A 19,467-nucleotide genomic window follows, 5' to 3' on the forward strand; every position below is an offset into this window, starting at 1 on the left:
CACACGTGAAGGGCAGGGGATCCTTGCCAAGCCGACTTAGGGGGTTGGGGGGAAAGGCAGGCCCAGGGCTTCCCCAGCGAAGGCCGCGGTCGAGGAACTTGGTCGGACGCAGAGTGTGACTGCATCTCAGGGGCCGGGGCTTCTCCCTAAACCCACGTAGGCGCCGGGCAGGCCTAAGAGAGGGGGCCAAGGCCCAGGGGAGCAGAGGGCCTGCGCCCGGCTGAGGTTGGGTCGTGGAGAGGGTCTTTGTCCTTAGAAGCTTGTCACGGTAGGTACAGGTACGACCTGCGCTTGGCTGGAAAGGAACCCCAAGCTCGGGCATAGTCTCAGCCGCTCACAGGGGGCCTGCAGCCCGTTAGGCGCCAGAGCCGGACGCTGGCGGGTGCTTTCCCTCGGCTGACTGGGACCCCTCGGTCGCCGCCTGGGCTGCGGGGCCCGCCCGCGGTGGCCCAGTTCCGTTTTGCTGCCCCCGTGGGAACCAGAAGTTTGCCCCTGTCCTCCAGCGCCGCAGCCCGCGCTGTCGCGGGCCCGTGATCTCCGCGGAGCTACGCACTCAGGCCGCGGTACAGAGTGACGTGTGAGTGTCGGCTGCTTTGTCGGGGCTTTAGGTCGTTGGTGCGACTGTTGAGCTGTAAACAGTTCTAATTTTATGTAAGTGTGTGTTTGGCAGAATAACAGTTTTCAGTTGGATTTCCGCATCTTTTAAAATAAAGCCACAGAAGGAAGAAAATATAAAAATGTGGATTTCAGATGGTCTGAACATAAAAAGTGATTTTAAACATTAACCAATAGTTACTTCTATGCAAAATTCTTCAAATGTGGGTGAGTTGTCCTGTCAGCGTTAGGAATTGGCTGTTTTCTAAGTTGTTGTAAGTGCAGTGTGACCCTTTTTGTGTGATTTCACCAGTTGTCCGAGAAAAATGAAAATTAAACGGCTGTTATTGATAGAGAGGCTGCGTCAGAGGCCTGTGTTAAGAGGAGGGCCACCTTAGCACGAAGGTAGGGTTCGTTAGGTCACAGGACATGCCGGAGGTTTCGGAGGTCCCCCGTGCTGGGTGCCGGTGCCCTTGCGGTGACCTCATCTCTCCTCTTCTCCCGTCGCTTTTCCTTTCCTGCCCCCCAAGTCCCTGCCTGGTCCCGGGTGCATTTTGCACCGTTACCGGTGCTTTGCTCACGCCCTTCCTGCTGCTCTGGAGTCTGCGATGCTGTTCCCTACGGCCTACTCAGAGCTCCCAATGGAAGTCGCCGTGGTCACTGGCGCGGCTGCAGAGCCGCTCGCCCTCGGGCTGGTAGCTCTTTCCCTCTGGGCGTTCGCAGCCCTGGAGAAGATTGCAAGATGATCTCATTTGATACAATGTACATGAAAATAGTAACCGAACCATTGTATAAGTTTGAAATGTTACTGCTAGTATCTGCAACACTTTATACAAGTTTTAAAGTATATTTTCTTAGTGTATTTTTTTAAAGATTTTATTTATGTTTAGAGAGAGGAGAAGGGAGGAAGAGAGGGAGAGAAACATTAATGTGTGTTTGCCTCTTGTGTGCCCCCAAGTGGGGACCTGGCCTGCAACCCAGGCGTGTGCCCTGACTGGGAATCGAACCGGCGACCCTGTGGTTCTCAGGCTGGTGCTCAGTCCACTGAGCTACACCAGGCAGGACTCTTTCGCTGTATTTTTTAAAAACAAAACCATGGTAGACATAATACCTTATATAAAATTCTATACCTTCGATAAGCACTTTTGATTGTCACATCCCTCATTGTATGGATATAGCACACTTTACGTAACTGTTCCCAGTCTTTTGAATATTTAAGATTATTTCAGTTTTTAATTGTTGAAAATAAAGTCACAGTGAACATCTTTGGACACATATCTTTGTATTCTGGATTATTTTCTCAGGGCAGATTCCCAGGAGCTGAATTAATGGGCTCCTGGGTGAAGCAGATTTGCCCTGGCCTTGGTCCTTCTCTGTCACATCGCTTTCCAGAGGAGCTGGGATGGTTTCCCTCTCCCAGGAGTGGGAGAGAGGACTCTCGTTGCTGTGCGCTTATAATATTGGAAACCCACAATAACAGACGTATTTATTTTGAAGTCCTACTTCATTCCTTGGTGGTGAGCTTTCCAAGTTGGGTTGACCTTAAGTAATCGGTTCAAGTTCCCAAGTTAGATTTCCCTTTGTCAGAAACTTTGTAAGATTTATTTCAAAAGTTGGGGTATAAAGGAAATAAAGGATTTCTTTGTCAGACAGGGAGTAAAAAGGTTTTATAATGTCTGCATCTAAGTGACTGTTAATCAGTGAAGTGCTACATATTAAATTAATTAACTTTACTTCCCTTTAGTAACAATAGTTATCTCTTAAAAAAATCTTGGGAATGTTTTTGGAATTGTAAAACTCCATAGCGCTTCCGGATTTCACAACGCAAATGAAATGCAGTCACTTCTAATTGTGCAAATGTGCCCAAATAAGAATTCTAGATAAATGAATCATAATCCACATTTTGAGTCTAAAAATAGGCTCCTGCAAAGATTTTTATGTTATGAGAAGTTGAGCCCTTTTAAAGAAAATACAAAAATGAGAAAATCTGGGATTCTCTTCTTTTTCTCTTTCATTGCGGCTCGCCGTGTGTTTGCGATTTTTCACAGACACTCCCAAGCTTCCCCTCTGCGTCCTAGCGGTGCGGCTGGCTCTGCTTAAAGACGCCGAGTGAGCTCCTCAGTAACCGGGGACCGGCATTCTTTCCAGCCCCGCGTTTCTTCCTCCCTCAGGCGTAACCATGGCTCAGCGTCCCCCAGCCCAGGGCCGTGGAATGAAAGATTGGGACCCCGACTCTGCCGCCGTCTGAGCCGGCCTGCTGTTCTGCCGGCTGCAGTCTGTGCGGTGTCTTAGTGATGCTAATGCTCCTGAATGGTTTTCTGAGTCCGAAAACTTCGTAGTGGTGATAAATCGCGTGGTGCAAAGAAGCCCTCCGGGTCACCTAGCAGGGTGCAGTTGGTTTTTGTTAATGACAGCATTCTCCTTGCTGTCATCTGTGACACACCGTGGCTTTTCATTGATACCGCAGTGCGCTCCCCCCGTGGGCTCCCCCCCACCCCGTTCTTTAGAGTTGGTAAATAACCTTGAGCTGCAGCAGGAGGCAGCTGGCATCCACTGTGTTGGCTCGGATTATCAATATATAGTTACATAGATTTCCTGTATCTCCTGGTCAGGGGGCACTTAACAGCCCTTAGCAAAGAATCTAAGAGATTAAAGCGGACCTGCCTTGAACTTGCCCCTTGCACCAGGAGTTGGTTGTGCCGGGCAGGGAGGGTCTCACTGCCGTTGCTGTCCACGGTGACACGACCTCCGCGACGGTGTCAAAGATGGGTCACGTTTGCCGGGGTCTCAGGTGCGTGTTTGCCATCAAGACTGACCAGCAGCAGGTTTATTTTGATGAATTATTCCGATGGAGGACGTTTCCGACGCCCTGGCACATGGCTGTGTTTTACGCAGCGTGTGTCTGCTTCACCCCTTCTTCTCCCGCATCTGCAGACCCACTGAGCGTCCCCCGCCGCAGCTGTCGCCCCGCTCTGGAGAGCAGCCTTGACAATCCGAGCCCCCTGTCAGGAGGGCTTCCTGCTTTCTTGCGCTTTTCAGTGTCGCAAAAAAGCTTTATCGTGCACAGTTGGTATCTTCTGGGTGGTTTCTTGCCTTCTTCCCGAAAGCTGAGGACTTTCTCTACAACTCTGTGTCCAGCCTTGGCCACGGCTCCGGCATGTGAACTCATCACGCCGGCTCGGTCGCGGGCTGTGTTTAGAGGGACACACGGTAACTGCCTACAGAGAAGGGTGGCAGAAAATGGTAGCTTGCGCTGACCTCAGACGCCGTGTGATACCAGTTCTTGTGCAGACGTGCGGAAGCTGCTTTTGTTTGCCTTTACATGTGCGTGCGCCTTGTAGCGTGTTGGAAATCCAGTTTTTATTCGGAAGAAAACCTTCAGATCCCTTTTTTTAGTGAGCATATAAATCCACATTTCACAGGTGACATTTGTCCTCCCATTACCTAGTTCATTACCTTTTCTTCCCCCTTTTTTTGGTGACAAAATAGGTGCTTTCAATTATTGGTGAAATTTTAATTTTTTGCTCATGTAAACATTTCTATTTGAGAAGGTTCTGAAGGTTTGTGAGTTGGGTTCCATTTTTACCATCTCATTATTAATTTGGCTGGTAATCTTGAAATTCCACGTTTCATATTTCCAACAGAATTTTGGTCTGAAATGCTCATCTCCCACTCAGTGATTCTAAAGTTATTTTTTGGTATTTGGTTTGGGGTTATCTGTTTTTTTTCCAGGAATTATTCTTCAGCTTTTAGTACCTTAAGATGATGTTTTATTTTTCGTGACCCTCTTGAAAATGGAACCATCCAGAAGAAGTAAAGATCCCTCACTTATTTTACAAGCCTTGTGAATGGTTAGCCCACCCCACCTGCAGCTGCAGAGTGTGTGAGAATGGGACTTCTTATATAAGTTGGACAGATCTCGTTGGTGGCTTCTCCGATGTTAGGTGGCAGCGAGTTGATGGAAATAAGCTTCAGAGAGGGGCCTGTTAATCTCCTCTTCTCTCTTACAGCAGGAATTTCTTGCCCTTCTGTTTTCTGTCCCTGGTTTTGCAACTTCGTAGCTGTGTTTCGGGGTTACTGCTCTGTGACAAGGTCTCACTCCTGTTGCGAGTATTAAGTAAGGGTGACCTCCAGGAGCTGGGTGGTAGGTGTCCCGGCGTTTCTCCCTGTGGGGAGCGAGTGGAGTCAGCGGACGAGCCATCTGGGGGGCCCGCGGGCATTGCCAAGCGATGGGCTGACGCTGGGCCCTATGGCGATTGCTCACCGCTGGTCATTCCCGACGGGTCCCCTCCTCACCTCTGTCCCCGCCGCCTCCCCTCACCCAGCAACCAAAGTCTGGGAGGATTGCCTGCTCTCTTTTGAGAGGACAATTTCAGTGTTCACTCCAGTTTTCCAGCCAGAACAGCGACAATGTCTCTTTGAACTCGGTCACAAGGTTCTCCCTTTTCCCGAGCCCTTCACCCTTCCTGCAGCTGAGCAGCCTTCCGTGCGAGCAGGCCGGCCCCCCTGCCCCCCACCAGGCCGCCCTGCTCCGCTTCCCACAGCAGCACGCGTGAGGGCCCTCGGAGCCCGGGCTTCGGACGGGGCGCCCGCCCGGTGATCAGGTTAGCTGCGCGCCCGCGTTGGTCGGCGCCTGTGTGTGTCCAGGGGGCTTCGTGTCCCCCCGCCCTGCGTGTGACCTCCTGGAGGGCGAGCAGGGGTGCAGAGCGGCTGCGGGCTCTCTGGCTGCTCCTGCTCCCTCCACGCTTCTGAAATGAGGGTCTCTCTCCGTTTGTCTTCCAGGTTTTCTAATTTTGAATTTTTAAAGATGTAGAGGCCTCCAAAAGGAAGAGCTATGGGGACAGGAATGTGTTTAGTGTGTGTGTGTGTGTGTGTGTGTGTGTGTGAGAGAGAGAGAGAGAGAGAGAGAGAGAGAGAGATTCCTTTTAATTTTTATTCTAGCTCGAGCGTGAATGTGGGTAGAAGAAAAATCCAGGCCCTCGCAGCTCTGAGATGCTGGGCGGTGTCATGATTTGACTAGAGTGCACTTCATTTTAATGTTCCTGAGGCTGTTTTTACATCTCCTAGGATGCTGAAAATATACGTACACCTGTGTTTTCATTTCTCTTACATTTTCACATTTCTGTTCCTTCCTTTCCCCTCAATGTTTTATTGATGCCAAGTTTCTAGAAATTCAAATTTCCTAGTCTGTACCTTCCTCTTCTGTAGGTCCTTTTACCTAAAACTAAACCTAGTGAGCAACTTTAAAATAAAATTTTAAAAAATATTTATTTATAAGAAATGAATTTAACGTCTATTACCTTAGTACCATGAAAATCCCTTTCAAATAAATAAATTAGCCTGAGTATTGGGGCAGGACGCCGTGGTCTCTACCAAGAGCGCGTTCCTGATACGGAGCCGCAGTGACCCCCGGGGGCCCCGCAGCAGGGCCATGGAGTGGGCGCAGCCCCTGGGGCCCCGGCTCCCCGGCAGCCTTTGCGTCCACTTGAGAGAAGAGGGTTGCAAGATTTTTCTGAGAAAACGGTCAGTCATGAAATGAAAAACAGGCGCTGCATGTTCATAATCTCTTGTTTTTTTGGTCGTTAATCCTCAACTAGCCTGGTTTTGGTGGCTTAGGGACCTGCTAACTGTTCGAATTGCGTAACTGGGAAGATTCCTTTTTTATTTGAATGAGTATAGTTTCGCATGACTCCATCTTGCTTACTTGCTCTGTGTGTGCCTTTCCCCCTTGAGTAAAAAAATTAAAAAAATTTCCAAACCACAGGAAATTGGAAAGAATAGTATGATATACCTGTTTTGGGGCATGTTCCATAATATTTTAATTATTTAATATAAAGTTAAAAGCTTTAAGTTATGCCAGCACTTTGGCGTTTAACCTTCGTGTTTGGTTTTTCCCTTAACTGCTAAGTGCAGTGTCTGTGATACGCCAGAGTGATGATACATGTGTTCTTTCGTCGTTTGGGAGTCATTTCACTTTTTTCTGAATAATCTTCCTTTACAGTAGCGAACATTAGAAAATCAAGAAACCTGTTCCAACATAATTTTTATCATGCGAAATGACATTTTAATAAGTGCTACTTTTAGGGTGGTATCCCTATTTTATAAATACACATTTTTAGAGGTTTTTGACTATATGAACATTGGGGTTCGGATGTAAATGCTGAAATCAAGGGTGACGTTCCTTCAGCTCTGTGCCCAGCTCCCCTTTCTGAGGCTGGAATGCAGGAAGGGGACAGACGCCCAGACATCGTCTGGCTTTTGGCTTAGAGACCCTAACGTTTATCCAGACTGGTAAGAAGCACTACTATTTAGCTGTCTCTTGATTGCTCACTATTTAGTCTGTGTGTTTTTCTATTTTTTATATATAAATAGAGGAGTGTTTGCTTTACTGTAAAAATTAATGTTTATAAAAGGTTTTAAGAACTTGGGGAAAGTATGTATTATAACGTAAAGTGTGCAAAAGAGGGACACAATTGTATGTTTTCAGGGAAAAGACCAAAAGGAGATTTAAATACCAAGGTGGTGGGTGGCCGCCGCCGTGGCCGCAAGGACTCTGCCCCCCCCCCCCCCCCCCCCCGCCCAGCCCCTCGCGCAGGGTGCTGACCTTCCCACCTTCCTCCTGGGGCCGGGGAGCTGCCTCCCTGCCCCTCCGGGCCGCTGAGCCGGGGGTCCCAGACAGAGCGCCCTTCCTGCCTCGGCGCAGGGAGGTCCTGCGTTGCCGTTCGTTTCAGTGCAGGCGCCCTGTCCTGCCCTGTTGAAACCCTATCATGGGGAGGCGGCTCACTTTATTTTTCTCACTCTCTTCTTTTCACTGCTCTGGGCTTCCCGTTAGATGTCACGTGTGTATGTGACTTCCAGCTTCATTTGATAAAGGCTTACTTACACCCAAGGAAGCTTTTCTTTGCTTTTTTTTGTATAAGAAGTAAAAGCTCTTTGGACTTACATGGCAAAGTGTTTAAACTTACTTCCCCCCATTCCGCTTTCTCCGTGGCCGGCTCTGATACTTTAAACACACAAGCTTGGTCTCTGTTCCTCCTTTGTTTACCAGCGCTTTTGTTGCTCGGAGCAGGACCCTCTCACTCCCCCCCGCCCCCCCAGCGGCCCCCTGGCTGGTTCACCGGGCTAACGACTTCATGAGTGTCCTGAGGTTCTTCATCCTGAAAGACTGATGTCCTCTTCTACCATTTAGTGACCGCACCAGCCGTTGCCTTAGCTTCTGCGTCTGTGAGATGCGAGACGGGTACTATTTAGCTCCTAGCTTTGTTAATAGGATCGAACTGGCTAATATAGTTCAAATGCATTAGTAAGCATTTAATGAAGCTTTTATTGTTGCTTACATGTTTACATTACTTGCTGCTCTGGCTGTCTGTGCACACATATGACACACACATGAGAGACTCTCGATGTGCACTCCTACCCCCCGTTTAGTTGTAAACCCCCTTATCCCCCAGCAGCACTGAGGTGTGAGTGACAGAAGCTGTGTGTGTGCACAGCGTGGCGACTTAATCTGTGTGTCCGTTCTGAAGTACCACAGGCAAGCTAGGTCCCCCGTGCACGCCTCACGTAGTTACCCCCGTGCGTGCGTGTGCCTGGTGCGGCCACTGCAGATGTCCTCTCTCCGGCAAACTCCACGTATGCAGCACAGTGTCACACGCCATGCGGTCGGCCACGGCACTCACCTGTCTCAGAACTGGGCGGCTGAGTCTTTTGATCAGCGCCCCCTCACCCCCTCCGCCCTCCAGTTCCTGGCGAGGACCGAAGCCGACCTTTTTTCAATGCCGTGTGTAAGCGAGACCACGGAGTGCTTGTCTTCCTGCGTCTGGCCACCCTCACTGAGCGAGGCGTGTCCCCCAGGGTCCCCCGTGTCACGGAAGGCAGGGGTTCCTCCTTGTTCCTTACACGGCTACGTTGTGCACGTGCCCTGCCTTTTCCTTATCTGTTACTGTTAACACACTCCGGTGGTTCCGTGTCTTGGCTGCTGCGAATAAGTCCGCCCGGGACGTGACGTCCATGCGTCTGTCCGAGAGAGCGGTTTCATTTCTTTCGGCTGCGTGCTCAGGTGTGAGGTCGCTGCGTCCCAGCCTAGCTCTCCTTTCATTTTTAAGAATGGCTTATTGGTTTGAGAGGGAGACGCGCACATCGGTGTGCGAGAGGAACGTCGGTTGGTCCCCTCCGTGCGCAGCCCGCCCAGGGCCTGAAGCCCCAGTGTTCTGGTGGACAGCGCGGTGCGCCTGCCGCCGGTCCCGCCGGCCTGGGTCCTTGTCTTTCTCTGATGTGACAGGAGAGGCGGGTGGCAGCTGCGCTGTTCTGCTGACCTGAGCGTCGGGGTCTGTCCAGGTCGCCTCCCCCACGCAGCTGGGGGGCCCAGGGCGACCACCACCCGCAGCCCTTGGGAACGCGCGGTGTTCATTCTCTGAGGAACCTCCATACTGTTCTCCATCGTGATTGTACCGATTCACACTCCCACCAGCAGTGTCTCCACATCTCTGCATTTGTTACCTCTTGTCCGGAGGCCGCGGTCGGGGTGCCGGCCCGGGTTGGTCCCAGGGAGAGCCCGCCTCCCGGCTCGCAGACAGCTGCCTTCTCGCGGGGTCCGGGCAGGTGCGAGGTGATGTCCGTCTTTCACGTACCCGCTGGCTCTTTGTAGTCCTGTCTGGAAAAATACCCATTCAGGGCCTGTGCTCATTTTTAATTCTGTTATTTGTGTGTTCGCAGTTGAGTCCTGTGAGTTCATTGTAAACCCCTTAATAGCAAGGGTACCGCCAGTAAGTCCCCCTGAAGCCGGCTGTCGTTTTGGCAAAATGTAGACCGTTGTCTTTGATTTTGGGAGTAGAGCTTTAAGACGGCATTTGATTCCAGGTAATATCACTCATTGAATAATTTTTAAAAACTGTATATAAAGAAAAGCTATTTAAAAATAAAGGGTATTGTGTTTCGTTGGCAGTGGGGACTTGATAATTCTTAAGCAACTGAAGTTAAAATTGTTGAAGGACAGGGCGCTTACAATGGCTGCTCTTTCTGTCCAGCTGCAATGCGTCCCGTCCGTGACTGGCCTGGTCACGCAGAGAAGCATCTCCTGGTAGAGAAGCAACGTACACGGTGTTGGGGAGAAGTCCCGTCGTTCCTGCCCCGGGGGGGGGGACAGTCGGCTCTGACAGCGATGGCCGGGCTGAGCTGGCCTTTCTCCTTCCAGCCACCGTGGACGTGGGCGGCTGCTTCCTCGTCCTGCCCGTCCTCCCGCGTCTCCAGAATCCGCAGCTCAGCGGGTCCCCACCCCGGTGTGGAGGGAGCGGCCACCTGCGGCCGTGGCTGAGGGGGTGGCCGGGGAAGCAGCCCCCCCCCCCCCCCCCCCGGGCGCGAGAGTTAACTAAAGAGACCGACACGTTTTTAAAGGTCAGGGGAGGAATGTGTCTAATGTCGCTCTTGCGTTTACAGTAGGGTTGCTGCTCTCAGACTGTGTGAACAGAATGTGTCTGTCTTCGTGCGTATTAAAAAGCCTATTGTACCCATTGGCAAACTATTAAATGCCTATAAAGCTTAAAGAAACGTCATGTGGATGAGGTAAGGGCCTGAAAATCAGTTCTTTTCGCGCGATCTCAGAGTGCCCTGAGGAGGAGGTGAAAACCTCGGGCCGGGACAGCACCGCGCTGGTCTGGGAGGGGGACCTTCCTGGGCGAGGGAGTGGGACTTCGGGCAGGGAGTCCCTGCGAGTGGTACGAAGGCTGGTTTTCGGGTGAGCTCCAAATAGGGTTGGCGATCTGATCGGAAGCGAGAGGACGAGGAAGATGTTAGATACACCGGTGCTTCGACTCGAGAGTAGCACGCGATTTGTCTTTTCAGTTATCCCAGCATTTAACAGCTTCACGTTTGAGGAGGTTGCCTGCTAACCCTGGTTTCCTGGGAGTTTTCTTACTGGGTGTGCGGTTTTGCCCAAAGCTCTTTTCCTCATTTGTGAGATGACCGTACAGGTTCTCTGCTTTGTCCTGTCGATACGGTAAGTTACATCCAGTGAGTTTCAAATGCCGCACTGGACTTGCACTGCTGGGGTGAGCCCTACTCATTACGTCTTATCATCCCTTCTCTGTATTAGCGAGGTTCCGTTTTTAATGTTTTGTGAGGGACTTCCACATTTATGTTCTTCGCTTTTTCCGCGATGCCTGTCACCCTCTCCCTCCCTCACCCCGCCCACAAGCCGGCAGCCCATGCGTGTTCCCTCCCCGCCCGCCCCGGCCCTTCTTTCTCTCTGGCCAGACCGAACAGCTCCAGGGAAAGCCCCTGGGCACGCTCCCTCTGGGGGGCCTCCCGGGAAGGGGGACGGGGAGCGCTGCTCACTGTACGGAGAAGCCTGTCAGCCCACGCGCCCGCCGCCTGCACTCGGCTTCTGAGCGTTTGGTGGGTGCCTTGTGCTGGAGGTGGAGGGGCACCCAGGGGTCCCCAGATAGGTGAGGAAAGCCTCACGGCTGAGAGAGACCTCAGTCACCAGCACCCCGTTGGGGGGGTCAAGGAGTGCCATGGACAGGAGAGAACTGAAGAGTGAAGTTGCAGAAGGATCCGAAGGGTGAGGACAGGGTGTCTGCGGGCGGGCGGGACGGTGTTGGGGATGAAGCGTGGACGACAGGAGAGAGCTTCCGGACATCGGAGGGTCACAGAGTTGGAGAGTAATTCCGCGGATAGATAGGCAGGCGACACTGAGCAGTGTTAGCGCAAGGAAGTCCCAGTTTTAAATCTAAGTTCAGCTAAATTTTAAATTTGTTATTATTTGGTGTTCATTTTCTAAACAAGACTAGTTATTTATTCTTAGAGAGAGGGGAAGGGAGGGAGAAGGGGAGGGAGAGACACATCAATGAGCCAGAGAGACATCGATCGGTTGCCTCTCACATGCCCCCCGGTGGGGACCTGGCCCGCAGCCCAGCCATGTGCCCAGCCTGGGATTCGAACCCGCGACCTTTCCGTTCTCCTGGCACTCAGTGCACTGAGCCACGCCGGCCATGGCATGGTGTCCATTTTTTAATTATTGTGTATTTACTGTGTTAAGTATAAGGAAAAATAGTAAGTGCGGGTTTTTAGTTGGTTCCACATTGGCTGTACCTGAACAGAGAGTGCCTGATGGGGAGTTGGCCGCTCTGGGTTTGAGTGTGTATGTGTGTGTTTTTTATCCTCACCTGAGCATTTGTTTATTAATCTTAGAGAGAGAGGAAGGGAGAGAAGGGGAGGGAGAAGAAAGAAAGGGAAGCATCCATGTGAGAGAGGAACATCGACTTGTCCCCTCCTGTGGGCGCCCTGAGCGGGGACTGGTGCAGGGGCCAAGGCCAGCCGGCAGAGCCCCGCGGCCAGGGCCCGGGTTTGTGCGTGAGTGTGATGTGGGCTGTGGACGGCCTGCCTTTGCGGGACAGTGTTTCTCACAGAGTTTGCTGCTGGTGCTCAGATCCTGCCGGGTCTGCACACGTGGGCACTGCTGTAATCGCTTCGCTGCTCTGATGCGCGTGTCCCTCGGCTGTCACGTGGGGTGGTCGGGATGGAGCCTGTCCGACATCGCCGTGAGGACGATGAGAGGGATGAGACCAACCTGTCACCTGGTGCCGTGGGCCGCGTGTTCTGAGTGCTCACTATCCACCAGATGGATCGGCTGGTGTATGCAGATGGCGAAGAAGAGGGTCTGCAGTGGGGCGCATACTTGTCATTGGTTCGTCCTGGAACTCGTGACGAGTGCCAAACGATGAAGCGTTTTCTCTCGCGGGGCAGTCACCTCAGTTTTAGCGGGTGTGATGCGTCCCGAGTGAGCGCCGAGCGCCAAGTGCCGAAACATTGTCTTCTCGTCAGAATGGGACAAGTACCGGGTTTGATGAGCCCGGAGGTGCGACGTATGTGAAAGTACCAAGTGTGGCACTGGTGACATCATGGGCAGGCCTGGGCGGTTGCTGTCACCCACCAGGCTGGGGACTGCTCGTGGCCAGAGTGTCCCCATCACATGCCGCGGCGCCCGGGGGCCCTGAGGACCCGGCAAGGTGGAGTGAGTGGGCAGCCCTTAGTTGTAGCGTCATTTACCGCCCTGCGCCCCGGCCCTGCACTCGGCCCTGCGCCCCGGCCCTGCGCCCCAGCCCTATGCCCCGCCTCCTGACCATGGACGACCCAGTGGGCTAGTGTGTCTGTAAGTGTGCCGCGGGGACGTTCTCATGACCTTAAATGTTGCGTTTCACTTACAGGCGCCGCTTAGCAAGGTAAAAGTCACAGAACCATGGCTCAGTTTCCAGCACCTTTTGGTGGTAAGTTTTCAAAGATTTTCCTTCTTTCCTGTACTTTGGAACCATATGTTACTAACTTAGCATTGCGGCAAACTGCAAACGTACTTGTGAGTAGAGGGAAGGACAGAACTGGCCCCTTTACACGTGTCCGTCGCAGAGGTTCAGCGGTCACCAGCCCCCGGCCGGTACGGCTTCACCTGGATTCTTTTGAAGCAGCTCAGGCATCAAGTCATTTCATTCACAAATATTTTATTACGTGTTTCTAAAAAAGTAACAGTTTTAAAGATGTAATTATAATTCCATTATCATATCTACAAAATTTATAGTAATTCCTTAATATCAACCTACGAAATTGGTGCTGTAATTTCCCCGATTTAACCAGTTTTCTGTTCCGGTGTGGTCTCCCAGGACCCACACAAGGCACACACAGGGTGCCGCCAGTTTGTGTGTCTCCTGAGTCCCTTCATGAGTGAGCCCCCCGCCCCCCCCCCTTTCCTTCGCATTTTCTTTGTTGGAACAACTGGGTCATTTCAATCCCGTACCTTTTCCGAAGCCTGGATTGGAAGCGTGGCATTTTTATTTGTTTCACGTCCGTTTATTTGCTTAAAACAGATTAATCTGCATGACGTGTTTTTTAGGTTATTTTTCCTAACTGCATTAGGAAAGTATTAAATACTTGTATTTGCTTACTGGCTAAGTGTTTGTCTTTTTCCCCCAAAAGAGATGGTGACTCATCGATGGGTCGCTCTGCGGCCTGACGCATCCCCACAGTGACGGGGAGGGGGCTCAGAGCACCTCGCCTGGGCCCCAGCTGTGAAGGGCCCTGTGGGGGCCGGGAGACAGTCTGGGACCATGTCAGAGCCGTCAGCGTGGTTTCCCCTGGCGCCTCGTTCTGCCTTCCTCCTTACTTATGGGCGGCTTTCTTATTTTTTGTCTTTTGCTTTTAGGTCAGGTGTGAATTCTGACAGAGCAATACACACCTCTTTGAGCATTTGCAAGACTGTAAGGCCTGGGAGGGAAGGGATCAGATCGGCAGGTCAGCATTTTGTCCCAGATGTGTGTCACAGTGCTTGGCACATAAATATGCTTCCAGTGGCAGCATGAATGGCCCTCTGCATGTCCCTGTCACAGCAGACCGAGGAGAGGTTCGATGTGATGGTCAGACCTTCTGCTTTTGGGCTGGGCAGAGTCACACTCTGTACGGAACATACACAGATCGTCTGTTCCTACCTTTTGGGAAAGTGTCTGAACTTTTGAAAATCTCTAAAATCGTTTTGGTGAATTTGTTAGAGGAGACTAGGGCTGAAGTGGGACAAATCTCAGGAACGAGGGGATATCTGGTCAAGTCTCAGAGTGGAAACTGAAGGAGAGCCTGAATCCCATTTTATTTGGCTTGCTGTTGTTTTAAAAGACAGTCTTAATGAGGTATAATTTAGGTAAAATTCACTAGTTTTAACTGCACAGCTCAGCGGATTTTAGTAGGTTTAGGGTTGTGCAGCCCTTACACAACCCAGCGTGCGAGGGTTTTTATCACCCCCGGAGGCTCTCAGGGAGTCACAGGGGTGCTGATTGTGAGGCTCAGCTTCTTCCGTAGCTCTTGCCTGTGGCCTTTCAGGCGCCTGCCAATGCAGCGTTAAACGGGTCTGCTGCTGACGTTTACGTAAATAAGTGGTGACTCGCTCCCTGTGTCTTCACACAGTCCTGCTAGCTGGGGTTATGGGACAGTTTCCATAAAAAGGATTGGAGCCCGTTTCCTTCCCTGGGTGGGCGGGGCGGCTTTACTCTAAGTCTCTAACTGTGTGCGTGCCTTCCAAGGGCAAACAGGTGTTCGCTTGTCACGTCCTCTGCAGCGTGCGGACAGACTGCGGTGCGGTGGAGAGGCTGCGTGCGGGGCCTTGTCTCCTCTGCTCCCTCAGTAACGCCTTCTCTTTTCTTTGGCCTGTAGGCAGCCTGGATGTCTGGGCCATAACTGTAGAGGAGAGAGCGAAGCATGACCAGCAGTTCCATAGTTTAAAGCCAATATCTGGATTTATCACGGGTAACTGCAGTCAGTGTTTTCACACTTTTACTTCTCAGTAGTGGGCTGTGTCTTTGCAGACTCTGTGATGCGAGCTAAGGTGGGCTTACGTGTGACTGAGGGGACATCTCCCCATTGGCCTTAGGCTTGAGCCTGTGTCTTTAAAATCGCTTTTCCTACAGTGTGTTCCGGCCCGCTGGCAGTCTCCACGGGTCTCAGGCCCCGATTCCCTCCCTGTCCCGGTGGGAGCGGCGCAGACCGAAGGGCCGCGGTCTTTAAGGGAGGTAGCCCTGGGCTGCGGTCCTCAGGCCGAAGCGCTTAGTTCTGATCTTGACCTGGTTTGGGAAACTTAATAAATTAACTGATTCCGAGCATTAAGAAACAAGGAATTGTCTTATTCCTGTGCCCCTGAAGTTCCTTTTGAACGTGGCCTTCTCTAATTATCTTTCCTGTTTGGTTACGCTTTAGAGTTTGTTTTTTTAAAAATTAGATCTATATTTTGGGGGGACTTATTTTTATTTATTTACTTATTTAGTTTCATAGTTCTCTTTTAACTTATTAAAAATTAATCATTGATGTGATTTTTAAAAAGTTATTATTTATTCTTCATAATGTATTAGAGATGTAGATATTAGGAAAGGCGAAGACCTTTTCTATGAAGTGGAGGGGGGTCCTTACCTCCTTGCGGCTCCTGCACTTGTGCTTTGCCACGTGGGGGGCTGTTGCGGTCTTAGTCAATCGCAGGTTAGTTCAAGCAGACAGTCTGCTCCTGCCGACGGCCGGCCCTTTGAGGTGACGGATGCGTTTTACTGTCGCTCATAGACCTACCATTTGGCTCTGATCATGTATTCAATCCAGTATTTATAGGCTTGCCGGCCTCTTTCTTAGTTTTGCAATTTTATTGTAAGAAAATTTCTACTTTTCTTCAGCTGCTGTTTTGTTCTGAAACTTTTTCCACTATATTCACAGGTGATCAAGCTAGAAACTTTTTTTTTCAATCTGGGTTACCTCAACCTGTGTTAGCGCAGATATGGTAAGTAGAAACTTCATATAAACCACAGGTAAATAAAATAAAATATCCCAGTAACATCATTTCTTAAGCTGTAAAAGGAGACCATACATCTCTCGTCTGGAACACTCTGCTACTTCTCACCAAGGATTTTGAAAAGTATGTTTATCCTGTGGAACTTAAAAAAAAAAAGGGGTGACATTGGTCAGACCACACTGTCAAAAAGTTGAGTTTCCAGTTGAGAAACCTACATTTTGATATTTTCTCACTAATTGGTTTTAGCTTCATCCACATCACCCATTCTGATCTGAACATCCTGCATTTCTTGCTTTACTGTGTAATGGTTCTATATTATCCATAGAATAAAGGTAAAAATATATATGTTTGAGGATTAAAAGTGAAGTAATCAGTGAAATAGTGGAACAACCGGTATTTATTACAATATTGTGCAAGGTGAGTGCATAGTAAGTACTGTGGACTTTTTTTGACAGTTACCTATTTCATTTTATTTATTGTTGGATTTCTTAATTACCTGTCACAAATAAGCACTGAGTCTCTTGAGAACTCTGGGAAGAGAGAGGGTGAGTGGCAGTCTGGGGCTGCAGGCCCCTGGCTTTGGGGAGCCACGCCGGACCCTTGTCCAGAAGCCACAGCCCCTTGGGCTTTGGGCCTGAGAGCGGCGCCTCGCCTCCTGCTTCATCAGCACGCGCCCGTGGCAGAAGCACACGCAGTTTGTGCGCACAAGCCTGGCTCTGAATCCCAACCGTCCTGCTTTCTGTCTTTATGGCTTGGAACGTGTATCTACCCTCTCTAATCTCGGTCTTCTGGCCTAGAAAAGGGAAAGACATAGTTCCCTTATAGGGCTGAGAGGATTAGGAGAGAAACTTATATAAAGAACTCAGTGTGGGGTGCAGCACATAGCAGACCCTCAACACGAAACCCCCTAAAAGTAGCTGCTCTCAGCACTGGGGACTGGGGATTCCACATAACTAAGTGGTCCAACGGATGGCTTGTTTCCCTAAATGATCAACCTCTTTTACTTAAAATCTCATGGGAATTATTAAAGGTGACATAGCTCGTTGTTGCCTGTAAGCAGAATGTAGTGTGTGAGCTTGATTATGTGTCCTCAGTGAAGGTCATGTGCTATGTTCTGAACTAGCTCAGCTTTCCTGGGAAGTGCAGATATGTTTGTGTATGAACATATTTGGATTGAAACTAAGTGACACCACATTACTGATCTTTTTGAGTGTCTGCTTTATTTTCTTTTTCCCGGTTGTGAGCGTGTTGGCTGCCAGACTCTCTTTCCGCTAATGAGCCCCCTAGTTCTAACCTCTGATCTACTTTGAGCTCGGAAAACCAGCCAACCAGGCGTTTTGGAATTACTTTTAAAATAAAGTGGAAGGCAGAGTTTCAATGCGAGAGGCTTGCGAGGCCTGTTTTGCTTTGTGTCCTAGTATGGGATTGTGTTTCCCGTCATCCGTCAGGATCGCTGGCTAGAGCGTTCCTCTCCCAAGCTTAACTTCCTCCACTGACCTCTGCCGTTTGCACTCTGTTCCCAGTGTGAGAAGGGTTCGTTCAAGAAGCAGGCTTAAGGCGAGCGCTGTGCCGCAAGGAAAGCCTCACCGCACAAGTACTCGTTCCGCGGTGGGAAGATACTTATCAGACCTCTGCCCTGGGTCGGTGAACGCTGCAGGCGCGGGGGGCGGGGGGGGGGGGGGGCTGTGAACGGAGTGGACCAAATCCACGCTCTCACAGAAATTGCAAACTAGCGGGAGGAGGCAGTGAACAGCAGTATAGAAATTGTCATGTGGTGGTAAGTGTAATTGGAGAAAAATACAGTATTATCTGGTTAATTTTCCTTTTTCAATTAAGTTGTTAGTTTTTCAAACTGTTTTTGGCCCACGTAGAACCTATATTCCAGTTCCTAATTTGTGACTTCTGAGCCGTAACCTGCTAGTACTTTAGGGCCACCTCCCTTTCCAGTCTGATTTCCAATGAAGAGCATCAGAAAACTGGAATCCTCAGAGCACGGACTCCAGTCGGGTGTAATGCCAAAGATGATACATCTTCCTAGAAATTGTCTTACTAACAAGGAGCTGGAAGGAAGCTGGCACTCATCCCATATCCTTCTGGCAACTCGCGTGCTTACAGTTGTTCCAGCCGCGGCCTGGTGTGGGCGGGGGAGGGGAGGCGGGGGCAGTGGCCCAGGGAAGAAGGCCGGCCAAGCAGGGCTCTGGGTGCAGAGGTCGTCGGGCCCACGGGCACGGGCAGTACAGCTTAGCGCCAGAGAGAGAAGTGAGGCGGGGGGAGGGAAGCGCCACCTGGAAATGGGTCCTGAGAGCGAAGGAGGGAGCCAGGGACGTCAAGGAAAGAATGAGGCCCGCTTGGTGGTCTGGGTGGTGGGGACGGGGTGACGGCCGAGGGGCAGGTGCCCTGTCAGGATTCCTCAGTGGCCGTCGGCCCCCAACAGGATCGGCATGCCAAGCGCGTGTTCCAAAGCGAGTCACTGTGGGCCCGCGCCCACTCTTCTAAAACAACAATGGGTGGGTGAGAAACGGCCGGTTCGTCTGAGCTGTGAGAGGGGAGCCGCCTGTGACGGGCGTTGGGGACCAGGTGGGCTCCGGAGGGCACCCGCGGGCTTCAGCCCCGGGGCAGGGCGTGAGGTGGGCTGCGAGGGCCCGGGCCCCTACCCGTGCCCCCGCGCCTCGCCCCCCAGGAACAGCAGACCCGCTCAGCGGGGTGCAGGCGACTCCCAGGTCTTCCGTTTGCAGGCTGAGGGCGGAGGCGGTGCTCTGGTCAGCAGTTCCTCCGATGCGCTTTTCTCTCTCCTCCTACAGGAATATCTTATTTATTTAAAATGTTAGGTTTGTTTTTGTTTTGATTCAGTGCAGGGATCTCCTCTCATCTTTATGGACTTAATTTTAGTTCTTGAATATATAGCACATTAACAAGGTTCCGGATGCAGAACTGTCCAGAAGGGTGACCTCCGAGAAGTGTCCCTCGCTCCCCTAGCCCTTCACCCCGTTTCTTCGTATTCTTCCTTCGTTTATTGTTGTGGGGGAAAAGCAGGTCCATAATGTATCACGTGTGCGTATACATGACTTCCTCTCCCTTCATACTTTGAAGGCCGCCTCCTGTAAATGTTCTTCTGTTCTTTGCTTTCCTCGCTCAGCAGCGGCCCCTGCAAGTCGCTCCAGTTGCTCCATGGAGCCCGTTCCCGGCTTCTCCTTACGGCTCCGTGGTCCGCGCCGTGGGCGGTGTGCTGTGCGTGGGCAGTTAGCTCATTTCCCACAGTTTGCAGTTGCAGATCACGCAGCGGCGGGTGAGCCGAGGCGTGTGTATGTCTGTGTTGCTGGGGACCCATCTTCAGGGTGCGTTCCCAGGAGGGCGCCGGGGGCCGCAGAGGATGTGCGTCCGTGGTCCCGCAGATGCTGCCCGAACGCCCTCCGTTCGCGGTTGAAGCGCTTTTCCCGCGACAGCATGTGAGCGGCCCCGGCTCCTGCGCACGGACCAGACCGGGAGCCGCCCTCCCTGTCCGGCCCGCGGGCCGTCCTCGCCTCGGCCCGCTGTCGCTGGTGCGGGTGTCGGCGTCGGGCTGGGCGCTG

At 51.4% G+C, this 19,467-nt stretch overlaps 1 protein-coding gene across 1 annotated transcript in view; it reads left to right on the plus strand.

The window, feature by feature from the left end:
- The window catches only part of ITSN1 (intersectin 1), a 159,404-nt gene that overhangs the window by 26,150 nt on the left and 113,787 nt on the right, over positions 1–19,467 (plus strand). Inside the window, exons 2-4 of the mRNA XM_090271503.1 lie at positions 12,798–12,857; positions 14,782–14,874; positions 15,823–15,886. Coding sequence (XP_090127629.1) covers positions 12,830–12,857; positions 14,782–14,874; positions 15,823–15,886 — 185 coding nt within the window. The 5' untranslated portion in view covers positions 12,798–12,829. The remainder of the gene's footprint in view (positions 1–12,797; positions 12,858–14,781; positions 14,875–15,822; positions 15,887–19,467) is intronic.

This window comes from Furipterus horrens, unplaced genomic scaffold (assembly GCF_987537825.1).
Source record: "Furipterus horrens unplaced genomic scaffold, mFurHor1.1.pri manual_scaffold_1, whole genome shotgun sequence".
Taxonomy (NCBI): Eukaryota; Metazoa; Chordata; class Mammalia; order Chiroptera; family Furipteridae; genus Furipterus; species Furipterus horrens.